Source organism: Balaenoptera acutorostrata, chromosome 12 (assembly GCF_949987535.1).
Source record: "Balaenoptera acutorostrata chromosome 12, mBalAcu1.1, whole genome shotgun sequence".
Lineage (NCBI taxonomy): Eukaryota > Metazoa > Chordata > Mammalia > Artiodactyla > Balaenopteridae > Balaenoptera > Balaenoptera acutorostrata.
The window spans coordinates 59,370,692-59,394,297 of NC_080075.1; the positions used below are offsets into that span (position 1 = coordinate 59,370,692).

Genomic DNA, 23,606 nt, shown 5'->3' on the forward strand with positions numbered 1-23,606 from the left:
TCATTCCTTTTCTTCATCCCTTACATCCATCCATCAGCACATCAATAGACTCTCCAAAATACATTCCAAATGCTACCACTTCTTTCACCTCCACACAAACCCCAGTTGTCATCATCTTTTACCAGTACTCCTGCAAAAACTCTTAACCATGATCTGAGGTTGTGGGGATTTGGGGGGAAAGGACTTAAGGCAGTGGCAATATAAGAGAATACTACAGATAACACACACACACTCAAATAGTCTAAAATTTAAGTTTTATTGTTCTTGTTCTCACTTTGGCAAGAATATCCTCATTTCTTAAAACAGTTCTTTTAGAAGGAATTTTTCAGCTTTCATTCAACAAATCTTGCTGCTTCCTTCCTGCATTTCTAAATTTAAAATGAAACTATAAATACCTATTCTGGTTGTAAAACACACCACTGGAGAAAAAAAATGAAGCCCAATTTTAACTTCTCAATGTGTCTTGTGATGTTGGTGACCAAGAAAACAGATTAACTGTTCTTCTATAGCTCTATACTTTAATTGAATTAAATTTACTGATTGAATTTTTCATAAAACACTCATTCTCCAACATTCAACATGAGAAGAGTAGCAAATGAAAGTAGTGTGGTATAGTGGAAAGCATACTGGATTTTTGAAGGCGTAACATTTGGGCTTTAGTTCTTCCTTCATCACACTACTTGTATGATCTTAAACTATTAATTGTATGATCTCAAACTAACACAACATTGTAAAGCAACTATACTCCAATAAAAATTAATTTAAAAATTTTAAATATTATAGCTTCCTCATTTATGAAATATGGATATTAATGTCTGCTCTAACTCCTAAAATTGTTAGTGAATCAAGAGATCATATTCTTGAAAGTAATTTTAAAAGGTAAACTCTAAAGTATGAATATAAAATGTTAACAACAATCATTGAATTAATGTAATTTTCTGTCAGTCTACAAAGTTTTAAAGTTAAATTTATTTCCTCTAAATTATTTTTCAAATATAAAAAAACTTAATTGACGTCTTTACAGCTATAGTAATCAAGACAGTGTGGTATTTACTTAATGATAAACATAGCAATCTTTGGGACAGAATACAGAGTCCAAAATAGACTGACACATATGTAGTCTATTGATTTTCGGCAAAGGTGCCAAGGCAATTTAAAGGAAAAGGGCTAATCTTTTCAACAAATGTTGCTGGAACAAAGGGATATCAATGTGCAAATAAATGAACCTTGATTCTTACCTTATACTATATGTAAAAATTAACTCTAAAAGGATCACAGACCTAAAAATAAAAGCAAAAACTATAAACTTCTAGAAGAAAATAACAGGAGAGAAATTGTGACATAATAAGAAATATATATATATATATATATAGTCAAATTCTGTCCCCAGTTCCTGGCATAGAACTTCTAAAACCCTTGGAATTTTCTGAGTTAATACGGGTGAGAGGAGCCCCTTTCAACCATACCTGAGTTTATGCTAAAGAGGTGACTTTTGGAGGGTGGAGGCTGGTTGCCAGAGGAACCAACCCTGTGATTAGAGGGTTGGAACTTTCAGTCCTACCCCTCAACCTCTAGGGAGGGGAGAGGGACTGGAGACTGATCTCAACCACACTGGCCAATGATTCAATCAATCATGCCTACGTATTGGAGCCTCCAAGAGAACCCTAAATGATGGGCTTTAGAGAGCTTCCAGATTGATGAACACATCAAGGTGCTGGGAGGGTGACGTGCCCAGAAGAGGGCATGGAAGCTCCACACCCCTTCCTAAGTACCTTGTCCAATGCATCTCTTCCATTGGGGTATTTCTGCATTATATCCTTTATAATAAACCAGTAATAGTAAGTGAAGTGTTTTCCTGAGTTCTGTGAGCTGTTATAGCATATTATTAAACCCAAGGAGGGGGCATGAAAATCTCCTATTTATAAGATGTCAGTCAGAAGTACCTGAAGTCTGAACTTGTAATTGGCATCTGGAGCAGAGAGGCAGTCTTGAGAGACTGAACCCTTAACCTGCAGGATCTGCACTAATTCCAGGTAGTGTCAGAATTGCCTGGTGTGGAAAACCCACACATTTGGTGTCAGAAGTGTTGTAAGCAGAGAAAGAGTTTTCTTTCAGAATCTTTGTGACCTTGGGTTAGGTAAAGATTTCTTAAATGGGACACAAAATATACTATAAAAGAAACAAATAATACATTGAACTTCATCCTAATAAATTGATAAACTGGATTTCATCAAAATAAAAAACTTTCAGGAACTTCCCTAGCAGTCCAGTGGTTAAGACTCCACGCTTCCAATGCAGGGGGCTTCGGTTCGATCCCTGGTCGTGGAACTAAGATCCCACATGCCCCACAGCATAATAAATAAATAAATAAATAAAAATTAACTTAAAAAAAAACAAACTTTCACTCTTCAAAGACACTGTTAAGTAAATGAAAAGTTAAGCTGCAAATTGGAAGAAAATATTTGCAAAACACATAACTGATAAAGGACTTGCATCCATAGTATACACAGAACTCTCAAAACCTAGTAATAAGCCAAACAACCCACTTTTTAAAAAATGAGCACCAGATAGGCAAATGCATAGAGTCAGAAAGTAGACTAGTGGCTGCAGGGCTACAGGGAGACATGTATTCCAATGTTCACAGCAGCTGTATTCTTAATAGCCAAAAACTGGTAACAACTGAAATGTCCATCATCTGGTGAATTGATAAACTAATTGTGGTATATTTATACAATAAAATGTTATTCAGCAATAAAGAGGAACAAATTACTAAAACATGCAACACAGATGAATCTCAAAAGTATACTAAGTTAGGACTTCCCTGGTGGTGCAGTGGTTGAGAATCCGCCTGCCAATGTAGGGGACATGGGTTCGAGCCGTGGTCCGGGAAGATCCCACATGCTGCGGAGCAACTAAGCCCATGTGCCACAACTACTGAGCCTGTGCTCTAGAGCCCGTGAGCCACAAGTACTGAGCCCGCGCACCTAGAGCCCATGCTCCGCAACGAGAGCAGCCACCGCAACGAGAAGCCCGCGCACCACAACGAAGAGTAGCCCCCATTCGCCGCAACTAGAGAAAGCCCGCGTGCAGCAACAAAGACCCAACACAGCCAAAAATAATAAATAAATAATAATAAATAAATTTATTTTTAAAAAGTATACTAAGTTAAAAGCACAAAAGACCACAGATTATAAGATTCCAGTTATATGATATTCTAGAAAAGACAAAATATAGGAATAGAAAGCAGATCAGTGGGGGTAGAGGGAAGGGACTGACTGCAAAGAGGTACAAAGGAACATCTTGGGGTAAGAGAGATGGTCTATATCTCGAATGTGGTAGTGGATACACAACTATACAAAATTTTCAAGACCCATTATACACTTGAAATTGGCATAGTTTATCGCAGGTAAAGCATAGCTCAATAAAGCTGATTTTAAGAATCTGAATTCTCAAAACTACTCTGTAGTTCTACTCTTTTTCACTAAAATCAAGATACGATAATGAGGTGTTCGGTGATGTTATAAAACAAATGACTGTGAGAATCTGCTATCAAGAATGCACTGTATTTAATAACAAAACTACCAAATTCCCAAAAGAGCAGAATATACTCAGTTTTAAGGAAGTCCAATGAGGTTTGGCAAAAAAGCAGATTGGCTTATCCAGGGTCATACAAAAGACCAGCGATGAGAGGAAGGAACAGGTTAATAAGCAGGAAAAGAAAACAATTCACAAAACCTTGCTCTAAAGACACTTTCTCATACAACTCTTAGGAACGTTCATAATCTTATCTGTTGGTTTTCAAATTCCCTAATTTCCCCTAGGGTTTATGGCAACTCTGTCAATATATTATATATGTAATATATAATATAATAAATAATGGCATAAGAAGAAACAAGGTAGCAATAAATGAGGCAAGAAAAGGGATACTGAGAGAATCCACATAACATTCCCCAAAAAGGGGTGAGACTGGAAAAGTAAAGTTGGAGCCAGGTGGCCCAAGCTGAGAGTTTATCTCACAGAAACTGAAAATGATAAAAAGCTTTTAAGCTGGAGGGTGACAATAAAAATGTTGTACTGAAAGAATAACCCAGTGGCCACATGCAGGTTAAATGAGAGCAGGAAAGATCAAATGCGAAGACATTAATTTCTAGACATTAAAACATTGCCTAAAACTACACTTAAAACTACATCAATGGTTTTCAAACTCCTGAAACAACTTTTTTGTTGTTGCTGTGACACAGTCACACCCCCGTGAGTCCCATCAAAAAAACATCTAACATTACCTTATAGGTGCTACTACTAAACAACTGTTCAGAGCACAGCAAGAGCCCAAACTGCTTTAAGTACCAAAGTAGGTGTTAAAGTCCGGAAAGAAAGAGGGCCAGAAGGTAAAAGAGGTGACCTCACCCTGGTCACACAACCCACTGTTTGCCTCTACCCTCACTACCACCCACAAACAGCTGTCTGGAGAGCTCCACAGCACCCTGGGAATTCTCCTTAGTAACTGAATAGGGGTCCTGAATCCAGGTTGATAAACAGTGATCTATAGTAATTAACCTGGAGGAAAAAAAGATTTTACAGAAATATAATCAACTTTTTCCACAAGAAAAAAAATACTAAAACTTAAGGGAATACATATCCAAACACATAAAAGTATTTTAGTAAACAATAAAGCCTTAAATATGAAACAAAAAGGACAAATTAAGAATCTGAGAATGGACATCTAAGAAGTATATATACTATTCCAAAACCCTGTCATATGATCAGATACAGTGACTAAGATGTATGATGATAAAGTAGCCTTAGCACAGTTGTCTATGTTTTACCTACCTGTTTTTGCATCCCCAAGATTACTTTTCTCTAAGCTTATCTGACACAACCAAAGTCCACACAGGCTATATCACCATCTATTCTATGAAAAAAGGATGGTATATTTATAATGAACAATGCAGATATCAATGTTTATACAGGAGTCACTGATATCTGAAGAGTGAATAATTTCATGAAAATTGTTTTTGAATTTTATTTATTTATTTATTTATTTATGGCTGTGTTGGATCTTCGTTTCTGTGCGAGGGCTTTCTCTAGTTGTGGCAAGCTGGGGCCACTCTTCATCGCGGTGCGCGGGCCTCTCACTATCGCGGCCTCTCTTGTTGCGGAGCACAGGCTCCAGATGCGCAGGCTCAGTAATTGTGGCTCACGGGCCCATTTGCTCCGCGGCATGTGGGATCCTCCCGGACCAGGGCTCCAACCCGTGTCCCCTGCATTGGCAGGCAGATTCTCAACCACTGTGCCACCAGGGAAGCCCCATGAAAATTGTTTACTGTCTAAAATTGTTTACTGTCTATCTCCCTTCATTATAATATATACTTTAGTAAGAATTTTTGTTTCTTTTCTTCACTGATACATTCCCAGTATGAAAACAATTCCTGGCATGTAGCACTTGCTGAATTATTAGATTTTCATACTGGCATCAATAGTTCATTTCAGTCACAAAAAGTCTGTCACTACAATCATCATCTTCATATGAAGGGTTGTAGTAACAAGTTCAGTTTTATTCAATCTACTTAAAAGTTACCCTTGAGGGTATTTTTTTAAACTGAAATTAACAATTTTTTTTTGCCATTTAGTTATTACAGTTAATTTATGAAAAGTGTCTGACATAGTTCCTGAAATCACAGCTGAATAAAAGTTAGTGCCTTTGCTTTGCTACTCCCTTTCAAAAAGTTACCCATGTGAACCAAATTTCTTGAAATGTAGTCCATAATCTGCCGCATCAATGATTATTTCCTAAAGCAAACATACTGAAGACCATAGATTTAATCACAGGACTCATACTGCAACAAACACATAGAAAAAACAAATATCTAAGAAAAGTACCACTTATATAGATAACAGAGAGAGGATAGAAGTTATTGAATTCATTGACTTAAATTAGGACGACACCAGGAGAGCATAGCTGACAATGGTCTCCACACAGGTTGAAAACTGCAACAAAAGTGAGCTCTATTGGTAGTTTATCATTTTCTCAGGTGTATGTGAGTAGGAAAAAAAAAACTAAATGTCATTCCTTTAAGCCATTTTCAAGAGCTGGGAGGGCTACTGTGACCTGACTTCTATTTTTCTGCTTACACCCTAAACAAAGACATGCATTTGAAAAAAACATAAAAGGCTGGATGGTGGAGGTTTAAGACAGCCCTCCTTTGTTTCCAAAGCTTCCTATACTTCACCATCACAATCCTTATTACTCTGTATTTTAAAAGCCAACATCATAAGCTCCATAAGGACTATGTTTATAGCTGGAAGAGTGCTGAGCACATACCAAGCGTTCAATAAATATTTCCCAAATAAATATTGCCTGAATTCCCCACAGAATTATAAGCTTCATGAGAGCAGGGATTTCGAGTGTCTTATACACCAATTTTCCACTGCACTTAGCACAGAGTGTGATCCAAAGAAGCTAATCAAAAGCTATTTACTTAATGAATGTGTTTATGACCAGGAAACACACACAAAAAAGTGACCTATATGAGACTCGAACCCATAACCTTAGCCCCATTATAGTATGCACTAATGAACCAAGATCAGGAATTTCACAGTGTGCAAGTTTCAGTGTGGATATAATCATTAAATCTCACCCACAAGCACTCACAAAAATTTCAAGAAAATTAGTCAAATATTGATTACTTTCCCAGCCATTCTCTTTATTCTAAACTTTGTTCCCCAATACCTTATCTCAAATGACCCATAATAATAGATCCTAAAAATTAAGAAAATGTTTGTGCCAAAAAACATGTCCTCACTAATTAAAACTGGAGAGGATTAAAGAAATAAGATAAATGCCAAGAGGTACTCAAAGCAGTCAAAGAAAATCAAAGGCTATGCCCCAACTAAACTGAAAACAGGATATACTTCAAATTAAAAAAAAAAAAAAAAAAAAAAAAATCCCACTCACTCATCAACAGAAGTCAGTTATGACACTTCTCTGGAACAAATGGCTCAAAGAAAAATGCAAATTTTGTTATTTGCTCTAACGTGTCACTTAAAGATCAGCATAAGCAGTTGCTCGAGACCAACATACAAGAGTAAAAAATGATTTAAGGAAAAATGTCAGATATCAAAACTAAATAGTTTTGTTTTAAAACAGCAAGTCATCTCAACTTTAGGAACTCATCAATTTTGGAAAGTCTGAAGAAGTACATTCTCTGGAAAAAAGTTTTTAAATGAAAATAAGTGTATACTTATTATGGAATACGACAAATATAATATAGCATAATTTGACTCTCTAAGATACTAACACCTCACTGATCCAGAGGTTTATCCTAAAAGAAAAACAAAAGACAAAAGAAAGATAATCTTAACAAAAGAAAATACAGGGAGCATAAATGGTCTATAATTTAAAACATGCACATATCATCAAGTCTGTGAACTAAAAGCTCAGGTATTTTATTATTAAAGGCCTCATTCAGAAGTCTATTATTTTACTCTGAGGAACATCTGGTATTATGTTATTCACATATTACTAACATTAGCAATATTTATTAGGTATGATTCTGTCCCTGTAGGTGCTACACCATACAATTTAAAAAGGCACAGACCTTGATCTCTTGGTTCTTTTTTGAGGTCCAGAACAATCCTTATGTACGTCAAACCAGCTTTGTTATCTGGTTTCCTAGCCTACAGCAGATTTAAAATTGGAAATCAAAAGAATGGCTAGATTAGAAACAATAACCAATTTAGTTAACAATGAGCACCTCTAGAGCCTAGAGTACCACTTCCTACCAACAGGAACCACAACTTCTTAGAGAAACAGCTGACCGCAGAACTGGAACAGGAAGTATAGAGGAAAAGTTTGAACATCTTGTCACATCAGAAAGCAAGGAAACTAACAAAGAGCACTAGGACCAGGACCCAGGAAGCAGTGTGAAGATGCTCTCAGAAGTCAAAGATGGGAAAACCTAAGCATCAAATTTTAGAAGAGTAATGGTAGCAGATCAAAATACATCAAATATATAAAAATCTGTTAAGTTTCCATTTAAAGGATAAACAGAAGACAAAGAAACATGTTTAAAAAAAAAAAACACCAAAAGATACAATCAGTACTTATGTTAAACTTTACAGGAGGAAAGGTCTAGTTTCTTTAACAAACTGCAAAGGGAAAAAGAAAAGGGAAGGGAAATATATAGATTAAAATACTTGAGACATAGCAACCAAATGCAATGTACGATCTTGTTTAAACCTTGATTTAAACAAACCACTGTAAAATGACACTTTTGAGACAATCAGGGATATTTGGCTGGATATTTGACATTAAGAAATTATTGTCAAATTTTAGGTCTAATAAGAGAATAGTCATCTTTCCAGATATATAAGCTCAATTATGGGTGAGATTTTTTTAAATAATTAAATAAATAAAAAGAAAGGAAAGGATAAAGTACACTGACACTAGGTGACAAACAGCAAGGAAGACAGTTATAACTGTCTAGGGTCATTGAATGTATGGAGCAAACAGTTCTACACAAATAGCTCTCAGAGGCATCACTGTATTACAGCACAGAACCATGTCTAATGCTCATAGTAACCACCATCAGTCATCAAGAATAAGGTAAATTATGTTCTTTCTATATACACAGCTTAGGCAGATCAGATGTCCAAATGATGGAATACGACGCATTAAAGTTTATATTTATACTCACTGAGAAGGAAAGATGATCACAACATTTTAAGGGGGAAAAAAAAGGTTGATTTTGCTGCTTAGATCTGTTTTCTTTTACCCAAGCCCCCCAACACACACACCACCTAACAGTACCTTGCTCTAAGATAACTGCTGATTGTTTAAATGTAGAAACATAAGAACAAACATCCTAAATGGCTTCCCACTTAAGAGCAAACACCTTCAAACTAATTTACATTAATGGTCTAGTCCATGTGTTTAACACAATTTTTAAGTGTAAGATAAACTATTATGCAGTTACAAAATTATAAGAACCATAAAGAATGTTCACTAACTTAAAATGACTTAATTCAAAAATCTCACCTGAACCCTACTTAAAATATATATGCAAGTTATTATGGGCTGAATTGTGCACCTGAATCACCTTATTGTGTCAAAAAGCAAGAGAGTCCTCAAAGAATGATGGGAACATGTCAAAAGAATACAGAAGGGCTTCCCTGGTGGCGCAGTGGTTAAGAATCCGCCTGCCAATGCAGGGGACACGGGTTCGAGCCCTGGTCCCGGAAGATCCCACATGCCCTGGAGCAGCTGGGCCCGTGAGCCACAATTACTGAGCCTGCGCATCTGGAGCCTGTGCTCCGCAACAAGAGAGGTCTCGATACTGACAGGCCGGCGCACTGCGATGAAGAGTGGCCCCCACTTGCCACAACTGGAGAAAGCCCTCACACAGAAACGAAGACCCAAGCACAGCCATAAATAAATTAATAAATTAAAAAAAAAAAAAGAATACAGAAGCCAGCATGAATGGGTACCCGATAGCCAAAACAGGGCCAATTTGAGTATCTAAATAAATAGTAATGGATTATAACCCATTGGAAAAAAAGAGGATACCTGATTCATACAGATATAAATAAACCAATAATTTGAAGGTCTGATGAGGAACAGAATATTTACAAAGTTTCAAAGTACCTCCTACAAAACACTTACTAATTACAAAGATTTTTTAAAAAGTAATTTTACAGTGGAAAGGCCTGGCAGACACCACCTTAATCAAATGGTCAAAATGGACATTACCAGAATGGGACAAATCAAAACTGTGTGCCACCTGATAGGATGCAATGAGACAAAACACAGCTTCACCTGTGTGGCTTTTGTGCCAAAGATACATAACTTGAATCTAATCAGGAGGAAACCTCAAATTTAGGGACTTTCTACAAAACAACTGGCCTGCAATCTTGCAAAGCATTAAGGTCATGAAACCCAAAGAAAGACTAAGGAACTGTTCCAGATTGAAAGAGACTAAAGAGACATGACAACTAAATATAACATTTGATTCTGAACTGGATCCTTCTGCTATAAAAGACATTATTAAAATAATTAGCAGAACTTGAATGGGTCTGAGGGTGAAATAGTAGTAATGTATCAATATTAATTTCCTGATTCTCTTCATTGTAATATGGTTATATAGGAGAATGTCCTTGTTTATAGGATATATACACTTAAATGTAAGCAGGTGTTAGGGCATCATTTCAACAACTTAATTCTCAAATTGCCATGACCACAAAGAAGACACCCCCAATACCTCCTGGGCAAGATAAAGGCTGCAAACATATGCCTATAGAGGCCAGGCAATAAGGTAAATACTTGAAACAAGCTAGGTATAAGGCAAGGACTGAGGCTGTTTACCTGACACATCACTCAGTGAGTATATATCATCTGGAATGCAAGTCCACAGTGGCAATATCATTCCATTTTTCAAGAGAAACCAAAGATGCAGATTTTTATGTGAAATTTCCCAATTTTTAACACACTCAAAAGGGCCAAAAAAAACATGTCTGTCGACTAAATTTGAACCACAGCTGTCTCTGGCCCAGAGGCATGTTTCTCAAACTGAAGCCTAGGGATAAAAGGAAACCACATGATATACGTGGAACATATTCTTGGAGCCGCAGTTTTATCCCAAGAGTTTGCCTGGAATTTTCTGGGAGATGATGAGCTATTTCTTTATTTTTAAAATGCAATATTTTGGAGTTTAATGCAAAGTTCATATGATTTTTAAAAACTTCTCATTTAAAAATAATTTCAAGCTTACAGAAAAGCTGTAAGAACAAGAATAGTACAAAAAAACACCTGTACAGTTTTAACCAAATTCATCTGTTGTTAACATTTTACTCATTTGCATTACTTGCATAAGAGCATCCTTCCACCCTCCCTCCTCCTCTCTATGCAAACATACAAATACATACACACATAAATACATAGCTCTCTCTCTCTATATATATGTGTATATATATAAAACATATATACATGTTACATTATTTTTTCTGAACCATTTGAGAGTAGGTTATATATCATGGCACTTTATTCCTAAAAATTTCAGTGTGTATTTCCTAAGAATAAAAACATTATTTTATAGAACCTTAGGATAGTTACCAACTTTAGTAAATTTAACATTGATGCCATACCTTTATCTAATCTACCATCCATATTCCATTTTTGCCAAATGATCCAATAATATCCTTAATATCATTTCCCCCTCTAATACAAGATCCATTCTAGAATCAGGTACTACAAATAGTTGTCATGTCTCTTTAGGCTCCTTTAATCTGGAACATTTCCACAGCCTTTGTCTTTAAATATTAACATTTAAAAAAGTACAGTCTCGCCCCCTACCCTTTTAAAAAACAGGATGTTCCCCATTTGGAGTTCAATGTTCCTCAGGATTACATTCAGGTTATGCATTCCTGGCTGGCAAACTACATAAGTGATGTGTTCTTCACAGGCATCACATTCAGAGGCACACGATGTCCACTGGTGTTATTTATTTTGATCATGCACTCAAGGTGCTGTCTGATTTCATCACTGCATAGAGTTACTATTTTTTTCCCCTTGCAACTACTAAGCAATATATGGGGAGATATTTAAGACCATGCAAACATTCTGCTCCTCATCAAAAATATCCCCATAGATTTAGCATCTATCAATGATTCCTGTCTGGACTAATCTTTATTATAATGATTGCAAAATAATCATATGAATTTTTCAGTTAAGTAGACTCAATTTCTGGCTACACTCCCAGATCCCTTAGGTGTAAGCACTCGGTCTCCTCTACTTTAGGAGCACTACAGTGCAATGGTTTGTGTGCAACACTAGAATAATTAGGTGCAGCTTCCAGAAAAAACAAGCGTACCTGAGCCATGCCTTAGAGACTGGATAGATTTTGAAAAGCTAAAGAGGTGGAGAACCAGTCAAGACACAGACAACTCCATCAGGAAAGCTGAAAAAAACAATATGGTGAATGCTTTGCCAAGTAAATAACATACCCTAACTTCCAGTTTCATAAAACCACATTTCTACATATGGAGTTCGCCTGAATTACACTGATTCTAGAACTACAGATATACTTTTGCTGCTACTGATATTAACTATATTCTAATCATTATATTCAGATTCTAAAAATTTTTCAAAAACAGCACAATTCATTATAACCACTTCTGATTGTTCATCCACATTTTTATATATATGTGAGCCCTCCTACCTCGTCTCTCAAAGATAGGGAATAGACACTAAAAGTGTACCTTTCATCTGACTGTGACCCCTAGAAAGAAATAAATTTTATACTGCCATCTAAGGCAAACATATAAAACTGAAATTAAAAGTTTCTTGAAGCAATATCATGCAAAGCACCAATATTTTATAATCTTTCTTTCTTCCTCTCTTCCTCCTCATTCTTTTTAATATTTGTCTTGACTGCAAATAAATTGATTTCTAAATCCTTAATAGGTGATGCACAAGACCTGCACTTGAAAAACACTACCCTAGAACCTGGCACAGAGTTCTTTATCATATTCCCAACAAAGTCTGGAAGAAAGTTTTCATTTATTTCAGGTGAAATAAGAACAGAAGAAAACAAGAACATAAAGTTATTTAATTTTTTAAAGGATTCTGAGATTGTGTATGATAATTTTTTGGTCTTCAAGTTATTATCTTTTTATGCAACGATGGTAAGAGCGAAAGTTGTAAGTTGCCAATGATATACTGGTTCCCTAATAATTTTTCCCCCAATTTTATAGGGTCCTGAAATCTCCACTGCTCTGCTATGAGATTTCAAAAACACATGAGAGTGTCAGCCTTCAATGGGTTTACAATTTGGCTGGGGAAATAAGACTTACAATAATTTTAGGACTTGTAATAATTACTTCTACCTTTTGAGAAGAAATATTCTGTGATAAATGCCCTAAGAATGTTCTTATGTTAAAAGTTCAAGGGTGAATATTTTAAGCTGGGAATGAAAGAGAACAAACAACAAAAGGTGTTCAGAAAGGAAACAATATCTGAGTTGGGCCTTGAAGGGTACTTCAAAAGAGAATAGTCACAGGGATGGAAAAAAGCCAATCAAATATGGGGAAAAAGAAATAGGTCAATTAGGCCAGAACATGTTAAGACAGTAGAAAGAGATAATGGAGGACCCTTGACAACAAGGTTAAGGTGCTTGAATTTAGTCATTAAGGCAATGAAGCAATCTGAAAGAGTGAATGGGACAGTCAAAGCACTGTTTAAGGAAGATTAGTCTGAGAGTCCCACACACACACACAAAACAAATTATAGACAAGTGGAGATTCTTGAGGTTATGCAATAATCCAAACACAGAAAAATAAGGACTTCAACTGTGGTGGTGGAAAAGGAAAGTAAGGAATGGGAAAAGGTGACAAGAATTGATAAGTCTTAGAAGAGATTTTAATGTGGTAGGCAAAAATGGCCAGGAGTCAAACATGGTTCTAAGATTTCAAGGCTGGGTGATACTTACAGACAGTGGAAAATAAGAAAAAGAAGCTGATTTAGAGGATGAGGAGCTCAGATTCAGGTATGTTAGAGTCAATGTACAAGTGGGTTATAAAGAGTCAGTAATAGGGTAAGGAAAAGAACATTAGACCCCATCAAAAAAATCTGAGTTCAAGTGGAAAAAAATGGGGACTTCCCTGGTGGCACAGTGGTTTAGAATCCACCTACCAATGCAGGGGACACGGGTTCAGTCCCTGGTCCAGAAAGATCCCACATGCTGCAGAGCAACTAAGCCCATGCGCCACAACTACTGAGCCTGTGCTCTAGAGCCCGTGAGCCACAACCACTGAAGCCCGTGTGCTCTAGGGCCCATATGCCACAACTACTGAGCCCGCGAGCTGTAACTACTGAAGACCGCACACCTAGAGCCCATGCTCTGCAACAAGAGAAGCCATGGCAATGAGAAGCCCACGCACTGCAAGGAAGAGTAACCCCTGCTCGCCACAACTAGAGAAAAGCCCGCACGCAGGCAACAAAGACCCGACGCAGCCAAAAAAAGAAAGAAAAAAATGGTTAGGATCTAATGAAAAAACCACCAGAATGCACAATTATATCTATAGTATAATTTTCACTGTGTAAAAAAGGAGGCATAGGAAAAGAGTAAAAATGAGTACATCAACATGTTAATGTCAGCTGAATACAGATAAGCTAGAACAAAAGATAATTTTTTTCTTTCTTCTTTTGTATTGTGTTCTCATTGGATACAAACCTTACAAGTTAGGCTCCCCACCAAAAAAAAAGAAAAGGAAAAGAAAAATCTGGATTTGAATAGCCTTTATAAAAACTGCAAACTCCTTGAACCTTAGTTTCCTCATCTATGAAAGAGGAAATAATTTCTTCTCTCCCAAGGTTAGTGTGCAGATTAAATGAGATAAAGTTTTGTAAACTATAAAGCAATATGCAAAGTTAAAGCATTATAACAGTGACAGCTAAAATTATAGGACAAGAGATCACACAGAGACGTAGAAATATACTACAGATTTGGGAAGTAGATTATTTCCTTAGACTATTTTAAAGTTTTAGAATCCATCTATTTTAAAGTCAAAATGTTGGGACTTCCCTGGTGGAGCAGTGGTTAAGAATCCGCCTGCCAATGCAGGGGACACGGGTTCGAGCCCTGGTATGGGAAGATCCCACATGTCGCAGAGCAACTAAGCCCGTGTGCCACAACTACTGAAGCCTGCGTGCTCTAGGGCCCGTGCTCTGCAACGAGAAGCCAGTGCAGTGAGAAGCCCAAGCACCACAATGAAGAGTAGCCCCCGCTTACCACAACTAGAGAAAGCCCCCGCACAGCAATGAAGACCCAACACAGCCATAAATAAATAAAAAAATAAATTTTAAAAATAAAAAAAAATAAAATAAAAATGTCATATTTCTTATGAACAAATATTGAAGTTTTACATGTAATAGAAATGGACTCATATACATAAAATTAATATGGTACTTGTCCTACATGCTATTCAAACTTAAATACAAAGCAGAAAAAGACCTAGTAATATCATTCCCTAATATCTGGACTTCTAATTATTTCATGGTTTTAAAAGGCCAGTCTCTATAAATTCAGAATCTCCAAATGTTGTCTCTCAGAAGTTATGTGCTTGATACACAACACTGCATTCTAAATGGTGCGTCCCCCTTCAACTCCCATTTCTGGTACTTTATTTCTAGATATGTATTTAAAAGCAGATAGTAAGCTCCTAAAGGGCAAGAAGAATGTCACAAAAATAGGTACATGTTAAGAAATACTCTAGCTAACTCATGTTACAGATGTAAGAGTTACTACTCATGCCATATTATAACGTAAGCCTATCTTGAGCCCTTCAAGAGACAACCATTAAGAAATTAAAAGTTAAGAAAAAATTCCCCAAGTAATATTATTACATGGGAAACATCTTTATATGAATAAATATATACAGAATGCTTTAGACTAGATTTATATTTGAAAATCATATACTACACTGTTCCTTTAAGAAAGCAAGAGTATACATGAGATGAGAAATAAGTTCTAATATTGTGATGTTAAAGAGATAGTTTTAAAATATCTCATAAACTGAAGCATACTACTACTGCAATGAGACTGTTACATTTCTTATACTAACCCTACAATTTCATCCATTACAATTTTTCTTTAAAAAGAAGTTTTGGAGTTTTGTTTTTAACCTTCGGAGCAGAAAAAGTTAAAACTGATGTGGTTAACAATATGCTTTCTTTAAAGCATAAACACAGACTAAACCTGTAGGCTAATCCCAAGACAAGTCTTAAAATTAAAACCTTTATTATGAAAAAGAGATGCTAAAAAAACTAAGCATGAAATGCACCTAACCCCTGCCTTAAGAAAATCAACAAAAAAAGCTGTATCAAGTTTCCCACTTTTGCACATAGACCTGAGATTTAAAATATTTACTGTATATATGTTTTGTACATGTATGTGTGTGTATTCCAAACTGATTTGGAGGCAGGACATCAAGATAGATTGTTTTCCCCTCACTAAGTTAAAAAAAAAATTGTTTCTGAAGTATTGCTTTTTTATATTACCCTCTTCATGAACTAAAAGACACTATGCCTGAAGTAAACGGTGCCACCACCTGCCAGCCGAACTGCCTGAAATTCATCAGCTGTAGAGATTAAAAGCATCCTTTAGTTGTTTTTATGTAAAACAAAAGTAATACAAAAGGTATCTAATTTCAATGTGGCACATATAACACAATCACCCACAGACAATCACCTAACGTTCCTCTCAGTGATCTCAAAACCACTACACACAGTTTTAATTGCCATTAGACATCTTATAAAATGCACATAATAGTGTTTTCCTTATCTAAACACACAACAATCAAGGGTACAGTTTGAATTTTAAAAGTTTTTCACTTTATGAAATGATGCACCATAACATTCCCTTAAATAATCAGCTTCTCTAGAACCATTGTTTACAAAGCACTGAGCTTTCCTGCTTATAAAAATGTAGTTTTCTTACATTTTTTTTCAAGAACTCATCTAGTATTTAAAAGGAGACACACATACACTTCCTTGAGAATAAATGTTTTCAATACTTGTGACCCCAGAAGAACTTCACATGTTTTGAATTCTTGTTTGGTTAAAAAAAAGTTTTTAAACATCTACTAGAATACAAGACCTTGCCTTTAAACTCATGGCTCTCTTGATGATAAAATAAAGATCAATGTAACTCTACGCTCTAGACTAATGAACTGCAGGGAATAGAAACAAGCAATTTGGCAAGAGCTGGGTAAAGCTATGTTTAAAGACTACCAGTAAAATATACCAGCATTACCCTTCCCTCACTCCCAACTCTTTAAGGTTTCAATTAAAATGGGGCCTAGTTTTACTCTTTCAAGGGGGACAGAAAGAGAAAGCACAGAGCTCCTGCTGAGAAGTATCTTCATGAGAAGCAGCTCCAAAAATACTGCCAGGAACCATTTCTTTCCCTCCAGCTGACAGAGGTTCCTCTCTTTAATATACAGGTATATTCCCTGCTCCTGATCAACACCATACTTAAAGAAAGAAAGCCTCATCAAGGTACCATCCAAGGATGGCATCAAATAAATAAAAAAATTATCAAATGAATAAAAAAATTCAACATCAGGGTCAGCTATAACGTTCCTGATGAAAAGTGGGAGCCCCAACTAAAATTCATCTTCATCTTTCAGTCTCTCCTATCAGTTGCCTCATGAATTGGATAAGAAAGGATAGCTGTCTAACAAGGATATCCACTGTTTCAAGATAAACTTAAATGCCCCCAATTAGTGAGAAAGACTCCCACAAAACACAGAAGATGAAGCTTCGGCAAGCCTTCCAAGTCCTCAGAACCAAGAGGAAAGAAGTAAAAGCTGATTCTAATTTGAGCAGTGATCCCACTATTCCTACAGGCTGAGGAGCCAACAGTGCAGAGATATCTCAGTCCCACCACATCCCCCAAGACACTCAGTTTTTTGGCCAAGTATATGATCACCTCTTTGTGAACATAAAGGACAAGTCTTTCAGTCCAATATGATTAGGGAATAAATCCAGGCATAAGGCTTAAAAAAAAAAAAAAAGCAGTGAAAAGTTGATCCCTCTTTAAAAGGAGCCCAAGAATGAAACAACTTCACAATGTAAGGAATTATAAGACATCAAAGGTTAGATAATGGACAACAGGTGCCTTTGGGGAGGAAAGAGTAACACTCAGTCGCCTCCTATTTTAGCATTTCCACTCTCAAAGTACTTGTGTGTGTGTTTCCCAAAGAAAGTGTGTGTGTTTTTCCCCAAAGAAAATCAAGGCCAAAATTGTGGGTTTTACTATTTAATACCTATAATGGATCCATTGCTCTTTAACCTACTTTTTTATTTTAGATTTTAAAAAACCCATTTACTCTCAGTGTGTCTGAATAAAGTATGGCCTATGGCCAGATTATGCACTGATCCATGAACATTAACCAACTAGGAATTTATTATCAAGAAATGCAAAGAAAGGCATCTGAATACAAGCTACCTCCACATAAAATACTCAATATACAAATCCAGCAGCAGGTATCACATTAACTGCAGTATCAGCCAAAGCAGAAACTGTTTCTCACCATCATGACAGTTGAGCTCAATCTTTACAGTAACCAGATTCCAATAGCCTCACAGAATAGTAATTCCAGACACATTATAGGGCACTGAGTACCAGCCTTGAGTTCTGATTCCCTAGGCCAGTTACAAAATTTACTACCTTTATCTGGGTGAAAGGGAACACTGAAAGGATACTTCAGCCTACTTCCCTTTCTCCATTCCACAAAGACAACATATTCCAAAAATGGAGAATCCTTTCTTTCCCTGTCAGAGGCCCCCTTTCCTATGGATTAACTGGGCAGGGTTACTTCTCCCCAGCATGCGTGCAGAGCCAGCAAGCATAGTTCTGCTTTCACTCCTCTTTTAAAGAGGGTCCCCAGGCTTCCCTGGTGGTGCAGTGGTTAAGAATCCGCCTGCCAATCCAGGGGACACGGGTTCGAGCCCTGGTCCAGGAAGATCCCACATACTGCGAAGCAACTAAGCCCGTGGGCACAACTACTGAGCCTGCGCTCTAGAGCCCGCGAGCCACAAATGCTGAGCCCGCGTGCCACAACTACTGAAGCCCGCGTGCCTAGAGCCCGTGCTCTGCAACAAGAGAAGCCACCACAATGAGAAGCCCGCGCACCGCAACGAAGAGTAGCCCCCGCTCGCCACAGCTAGAGAAAGCCCACACGCAGCAACGAAGACCCAACGCAGCCAAAAATGAATAAATAAAATAAATTTTTTAAAATCCACTTATGTTAAAAAAATAAATAAATAAAAATAAAGAGGGTCCCCCAACACAGATGCACCTCTTCCTTTCCTGTATTAGGCAAATGATGCTTCAGTGCTTCTGGTTCTCTCCACCACTGCAAAATGTTCAGAGAAGTGGAGGAAGTGAAGGGAAGTTGTCAGTTACTCTGAGGTATACTTAAAAGAAGACTCCAAATTTAAAGTGAATACTTGGTGGGGCGGGGGGGAGTGCCCCCCTCCTGAAGAGGGAATGGGGGGGGGGTCCCTTCCCTAAAAGGGAGGCTCTGCGTGGCTAAGCGGTGTCCCCAACCTGAAAGAGAGCTCGGTATGTGGGAAGGGGGAGGAATGTTGTACCCAGAAGAGGGATCAGGGTTTGAAAAAGGTGTCCTAACCCCGAAGGTGGGGGGAGCCGTGAGTGTATGGGGAGGGCTGTACCAGCTTTGGGGGGCCGCGCTGAGTGAAGGGGTTCCCACTATGGTGAAGAAGGGCCCCGCACTGAAGAGAACGCTGGGAGGAAAGGAGGGTCTTGCTGAGGAGGGCTGGCATGGGGGAGGGGTTCTGAGTCCATCGGAGCCCGGAGAGGGACAGCAGGCTCGAGGGGAACATGTGCAGTGGAAGTGCCGCCATCCCGAGGGGCAGGGCGGAGAGCAGGCCCGGGCTGCGTGTGGAGGGAACAAGGTTCCCACCCTGCGCAGGAGAGGAAGGACTCCCGGCCGTACTCACCGAGGCTGCCGGCGAAACCGTCCATCTTGCGGGGAAAGCGCCGGGCTCCGGGCTCAGCGGGGCGGGCACTTCATTCAGCGGACCGACTAGGGTCGCCGACGCTGAGCCTGACCCGCTAGCTTTCTCGGGCGCCCGGCTTGGCTCCCACCTCCCGCCTCCGTCGTCCGTCCGTCCACCACGGGGCAGTCAGCCGCGGACGCCCGGACCACTTCCCCGTCAGGTTGTGAGCCGCGCCGCGCAGCTCCGCCGCCTGCCCGGCCTCCCTCCCAGACAGCAGCCGCAAGCGCCCCGCCGCGCCCCGCCCCCGCGCCCGCGCGCAGCGGTAGCTCCGCGCCCGCGCGCAGCGGTAGCTCCACCCCCGCGTACGCCGTCACGCTTCCGACTCCGCCTCCCACGTGACGACTCGGAGGCGGGGTCTTGCCGACCCTTCCCTCTCACCTTGCCTCGGCCTCGGGTTCCGCCTCCCGCGGTCGGGAGGGGTGGCTACGCTTGCGCGGTGGGCCGGCTGAGGGCCTGGGACTTGGGGCTTGAAACTGCTTCCGAATGGGTGGGGATAAGGGGTGACCTCCGGCCTGGGATCCTCAGGAGCTTCTAGGGATTCCTTTTCCTCGCAGCCCCTGGGGAGTCCGCGGAGACCCATCGAAGCTTACGTCTGGAGCCCCTCTGACAGGAGATGGTCACCCCGTGTGTCCTAAAACACTAAAGAGGCAACCAAGTGCGGGGAGGGGTCCAAATTTCCCGGGTTCTCCCTTTGCCCCAGTAGGATGAGGGACAAATGAGGGCGAGTCTTCTTGACTAGCTCAAGGCCACCATGCCACAACCCAAGGCACACAGCAGAGCCCAAGACATACCAGAAGCAAGGAATGTTAGTACTGGACAGGACCCAAGAGTTCATCCTGCCTCCCCTTCAGGGAGGACACTGAGCCTTAGAAAAGACATGAACTGCGCAAGTTCATGGAGCCTGGTAGAAGCAGAGTTAGAACCTGGGCTTCCTAATCCCCCTGGTGTTTTTTCCACTAGGGATGCAAAGCCACCCCTTATGCGGGATATCATAGGATTGCCTACTAGGGAACTATAACAAAGGGTTGAAATGAAGTAAGCCTGAATTCCAGGCCCAACTCCATGTGACTCAGGAGGTGACTGTCAAGTCTCTAAACTTATTTGGACCTCACTTTATTCATTTGCAAAAGGGAGGACTGGACTTGTAACCAAAACCTCTTAAGTATACACAGCCTTCTTCTTCCTCCTCCCTCCCCAACCCACCTCTATTCTCCATCCTTCTAAAGACCTTCCAGTGATTTCCCAAGTCCCTCTTGGGACTAGGTTTTGTGGATCAAAGTACTAGTTACAGAGGAGAAATGTAAGGTGCCCAGGAACTAAATTGATCTATACAATAATAAAGAGCTGAGTTAGAAGAGAATAAGAGTCATTGTAGACAGAGTTCCAGGAGAGAGGGAGGTACTAAAGCGAGGTGAGAAAAATGAAGTAGCAACTGTCATGAGAGGGACTTGGAGGAATTAGATGGTTGAAAGGATTGTTAAACATTTTTTTGTTGTCTTGCAGTATACTTCTTCCCTTTGGTGCCTCTTTAAAAATCTTCCCCCAAAAATCTAAATTACTTTAAATTTCTTTTTTGGATATCAGACCTGTGTGTCTTCTGAATACCATACTATGTGGAGAATGGCCATAAGGCAGCCAAGATAAATTCAGATTACAGACAAAATGGTGTTTAAAGTTTAATGTCTTAAGTTTTCAAAATTAAGTTATTTACCCAGTGTTCCCTTTGCTATGGGCATTTTCATATCTGTATGATTCTACCAAGTCTAATCGCTTAATATTTGAGACATCCTCAGTTCTGACTGCTGCTTTTCTGTGTCTGCATGCAAAACTTTCTGCCTTACGTCAATTAAAAGAATAAGAACTTGCATTGTTATATTGGTATACATACATATATACACATTTTTTTAGTTAAACTTTTTATTTTGAAATAATTGTTGATTCACATGTATTTGTTAGAATATCCTTTACCCAGGTTCCTCCCAATGGTAATAGCTTACAAAACTATAGTCAATATCACAACCAGGATATTGATACTGATACAATCAAGATACAAAACATTTCCATCATTTCCATGAGCACAAGGATCTCTCAGGTTTTCTTTTATAAACACGCCTTTTTTTTTTCTCCCGATAGCACCCCGTCCTTCACTCCTGGCAACCACTAACCTGTAATCCATTTCTATAAATATGTCATTTCAATGGAATCATATAATATGTACCGGTTTGGGATTGGCTTTTTTGACGCAGCATAATTCTCTGGAGATTCATCCAGGTCACTGTCAGTATTAAGAGTTTGTTCTTGGGCTTCCCTGGTGGTGCAGTGGTTGAGAGTCTGCCTGCCAATGCAGGGGACGCGGGTTCGAGCCCTGGTCTGGGAAGATCCCACATGCCGCGGAGCAGCTGGGCCCGTGAGCCACAATTACTGAGCCTGCGCGTCTGGAGCCTGTGCTCCGCAACAAGAGAGGCCGCGATGGTGGGAGGCCCGCGCACCGCGATGAGGAGTGGCTCCCGCTCGCCGCAACTGCGGAGAGCCCTCGCACAGAAACGAAGACCCAACACAGCCAAAAATAAATTAATTAATTAATTAATTTAAAAAAAAAAAAGAGAGTTTGTTCTTTTTATTGTTGAGAATTCCATGGTATGGATTATCATTGTTTGACCGTTCACCTGCTGAAGGACATTTGAGATGTTTCCAATTCAGGGCTATTATGTATAGGTTTGCTATAAATGTTCATGTACAAGTATTTTTTGTGAACATACTTTTCATTTCTCTGGGATAAATACCCAGGAATTGGATTATTTGGTTGTATGGTAGCTGTACATTCAGTTTTTTAAGAAACTGCCAAATTTTTTTAAAGAAGAATATGATCCAGTTTTATTTTTTTCTTCCATTTTTATTGAGATATAATTGACATACAGCACATATATGTATATTTTTAATTCGGAGAAGGATCCATGTTTTGTGGGGCCTGAAGCATTTACTATTTGCGGGGCCCTTTTAAGAAAAACTAATACAAAATGTACAGATACAAAATTAGGTTAAATGGAGTATTTCTTTAGACTAAGAAAAGAAATCACAATAGGTTACACATTTTAAGAAGACTGTAAATACTATAAATATTACAAAATTGAAAAATGTGACATTTAATTAAGTGCCCAACATACCTCCAATACTTTTTTACTTTTTTAATATTTGAGACATCCTCAGTTCTGACAGCTGTTCTTCTGTGCCTGCATGCAAAACTTTTTTTAATAGATGTTATTTACTGGGATCCTGCTATATGACAGGTTTTGTATCCAGGTACTTTGTATGTCTAACCCCCTTTCAATGTCACAGCAAGCCTATGAGATCAGTGTTATGAATATGATAGTGATTTTTTAAAATAACTTTTTAATAGAGAGGATAAAAGAACTTTAGTTTTTCCTCTAGTTGATGGTTGATCAAATTTGTCTTTATTTTTGACAGTTGGGATGCCTAAAATACCACTTCACACATATCATATAGGCTGTTCATAATATTGCTGCAGGAATTCTGATTAATACCATTTCATGTGATTCCCATTTAAAAAAAAGAAAAGAAAGAAAGTGTATGGTGAATTTAAAAAGGATTTAGAAGGATTTTCCCTAGACTTAGCTTCTGGCTCTTTATGTTTCAAACCTTGTTTCTCCCACACTACCCACATACTTCCAGTGCCAGGCATGTGTTCATATCACATTATGACCTCTAGCCCTGTAACCTCCATGACAGGATGCCAGGTGAATCAGTGCAGGGGGCCATAGGAATATTCCTGGAATCTGTTGCTAAATAAAGACAGCCAGCAATAACTTAATTAAATGTGACTGTAACCCATGTAATTATGTTTCATTAAGCCTGAAATTAAATGTATCCCCAACTCAACTTTCCCTTAGCCAGATACCCAAAATATCCAGGGTCACTCCAACACCACCTGACATCAAGGGAAATGTGATAAAGTGGAGGTTGTAGTGGAAAGACACTTTCCTGGAGCCTTGGAAGAAATCCCCTAGAG

The 23,606-nt window shown here is 38.8% G+C and overlaps 1 protein-coding gene across 4 annotated transcripts in view; it reads right to left on the minus strand.

Moving 5' to 3' along the window:
• EML4 (EMAP like 4) overlaps positions 1-19,837 on the minus strand; it is a 163,499-nt gene extending 143,662 nt beyond the window's left edge. For all 4 annotated transcript variants that reach the window (XR_009009919.1, XM_057558212.1, XM_007167109.2 and 1 more), the window contains exon 1: positions 19,520-19,837. Coding sequence is in view for 3 of the 4 variants with exons in the window: in XM_057558212.1 (XP_057414195.1) it covers positions 19,520-19,544 (25 nt within the window). In the remaining variant the exon portion in view is untranslated. The remainder of the gene's footprint in view (positions 1-19,519) is intronic.
• Positions 19,838-23,606: the final 3,769 nt, after the last annotated feature.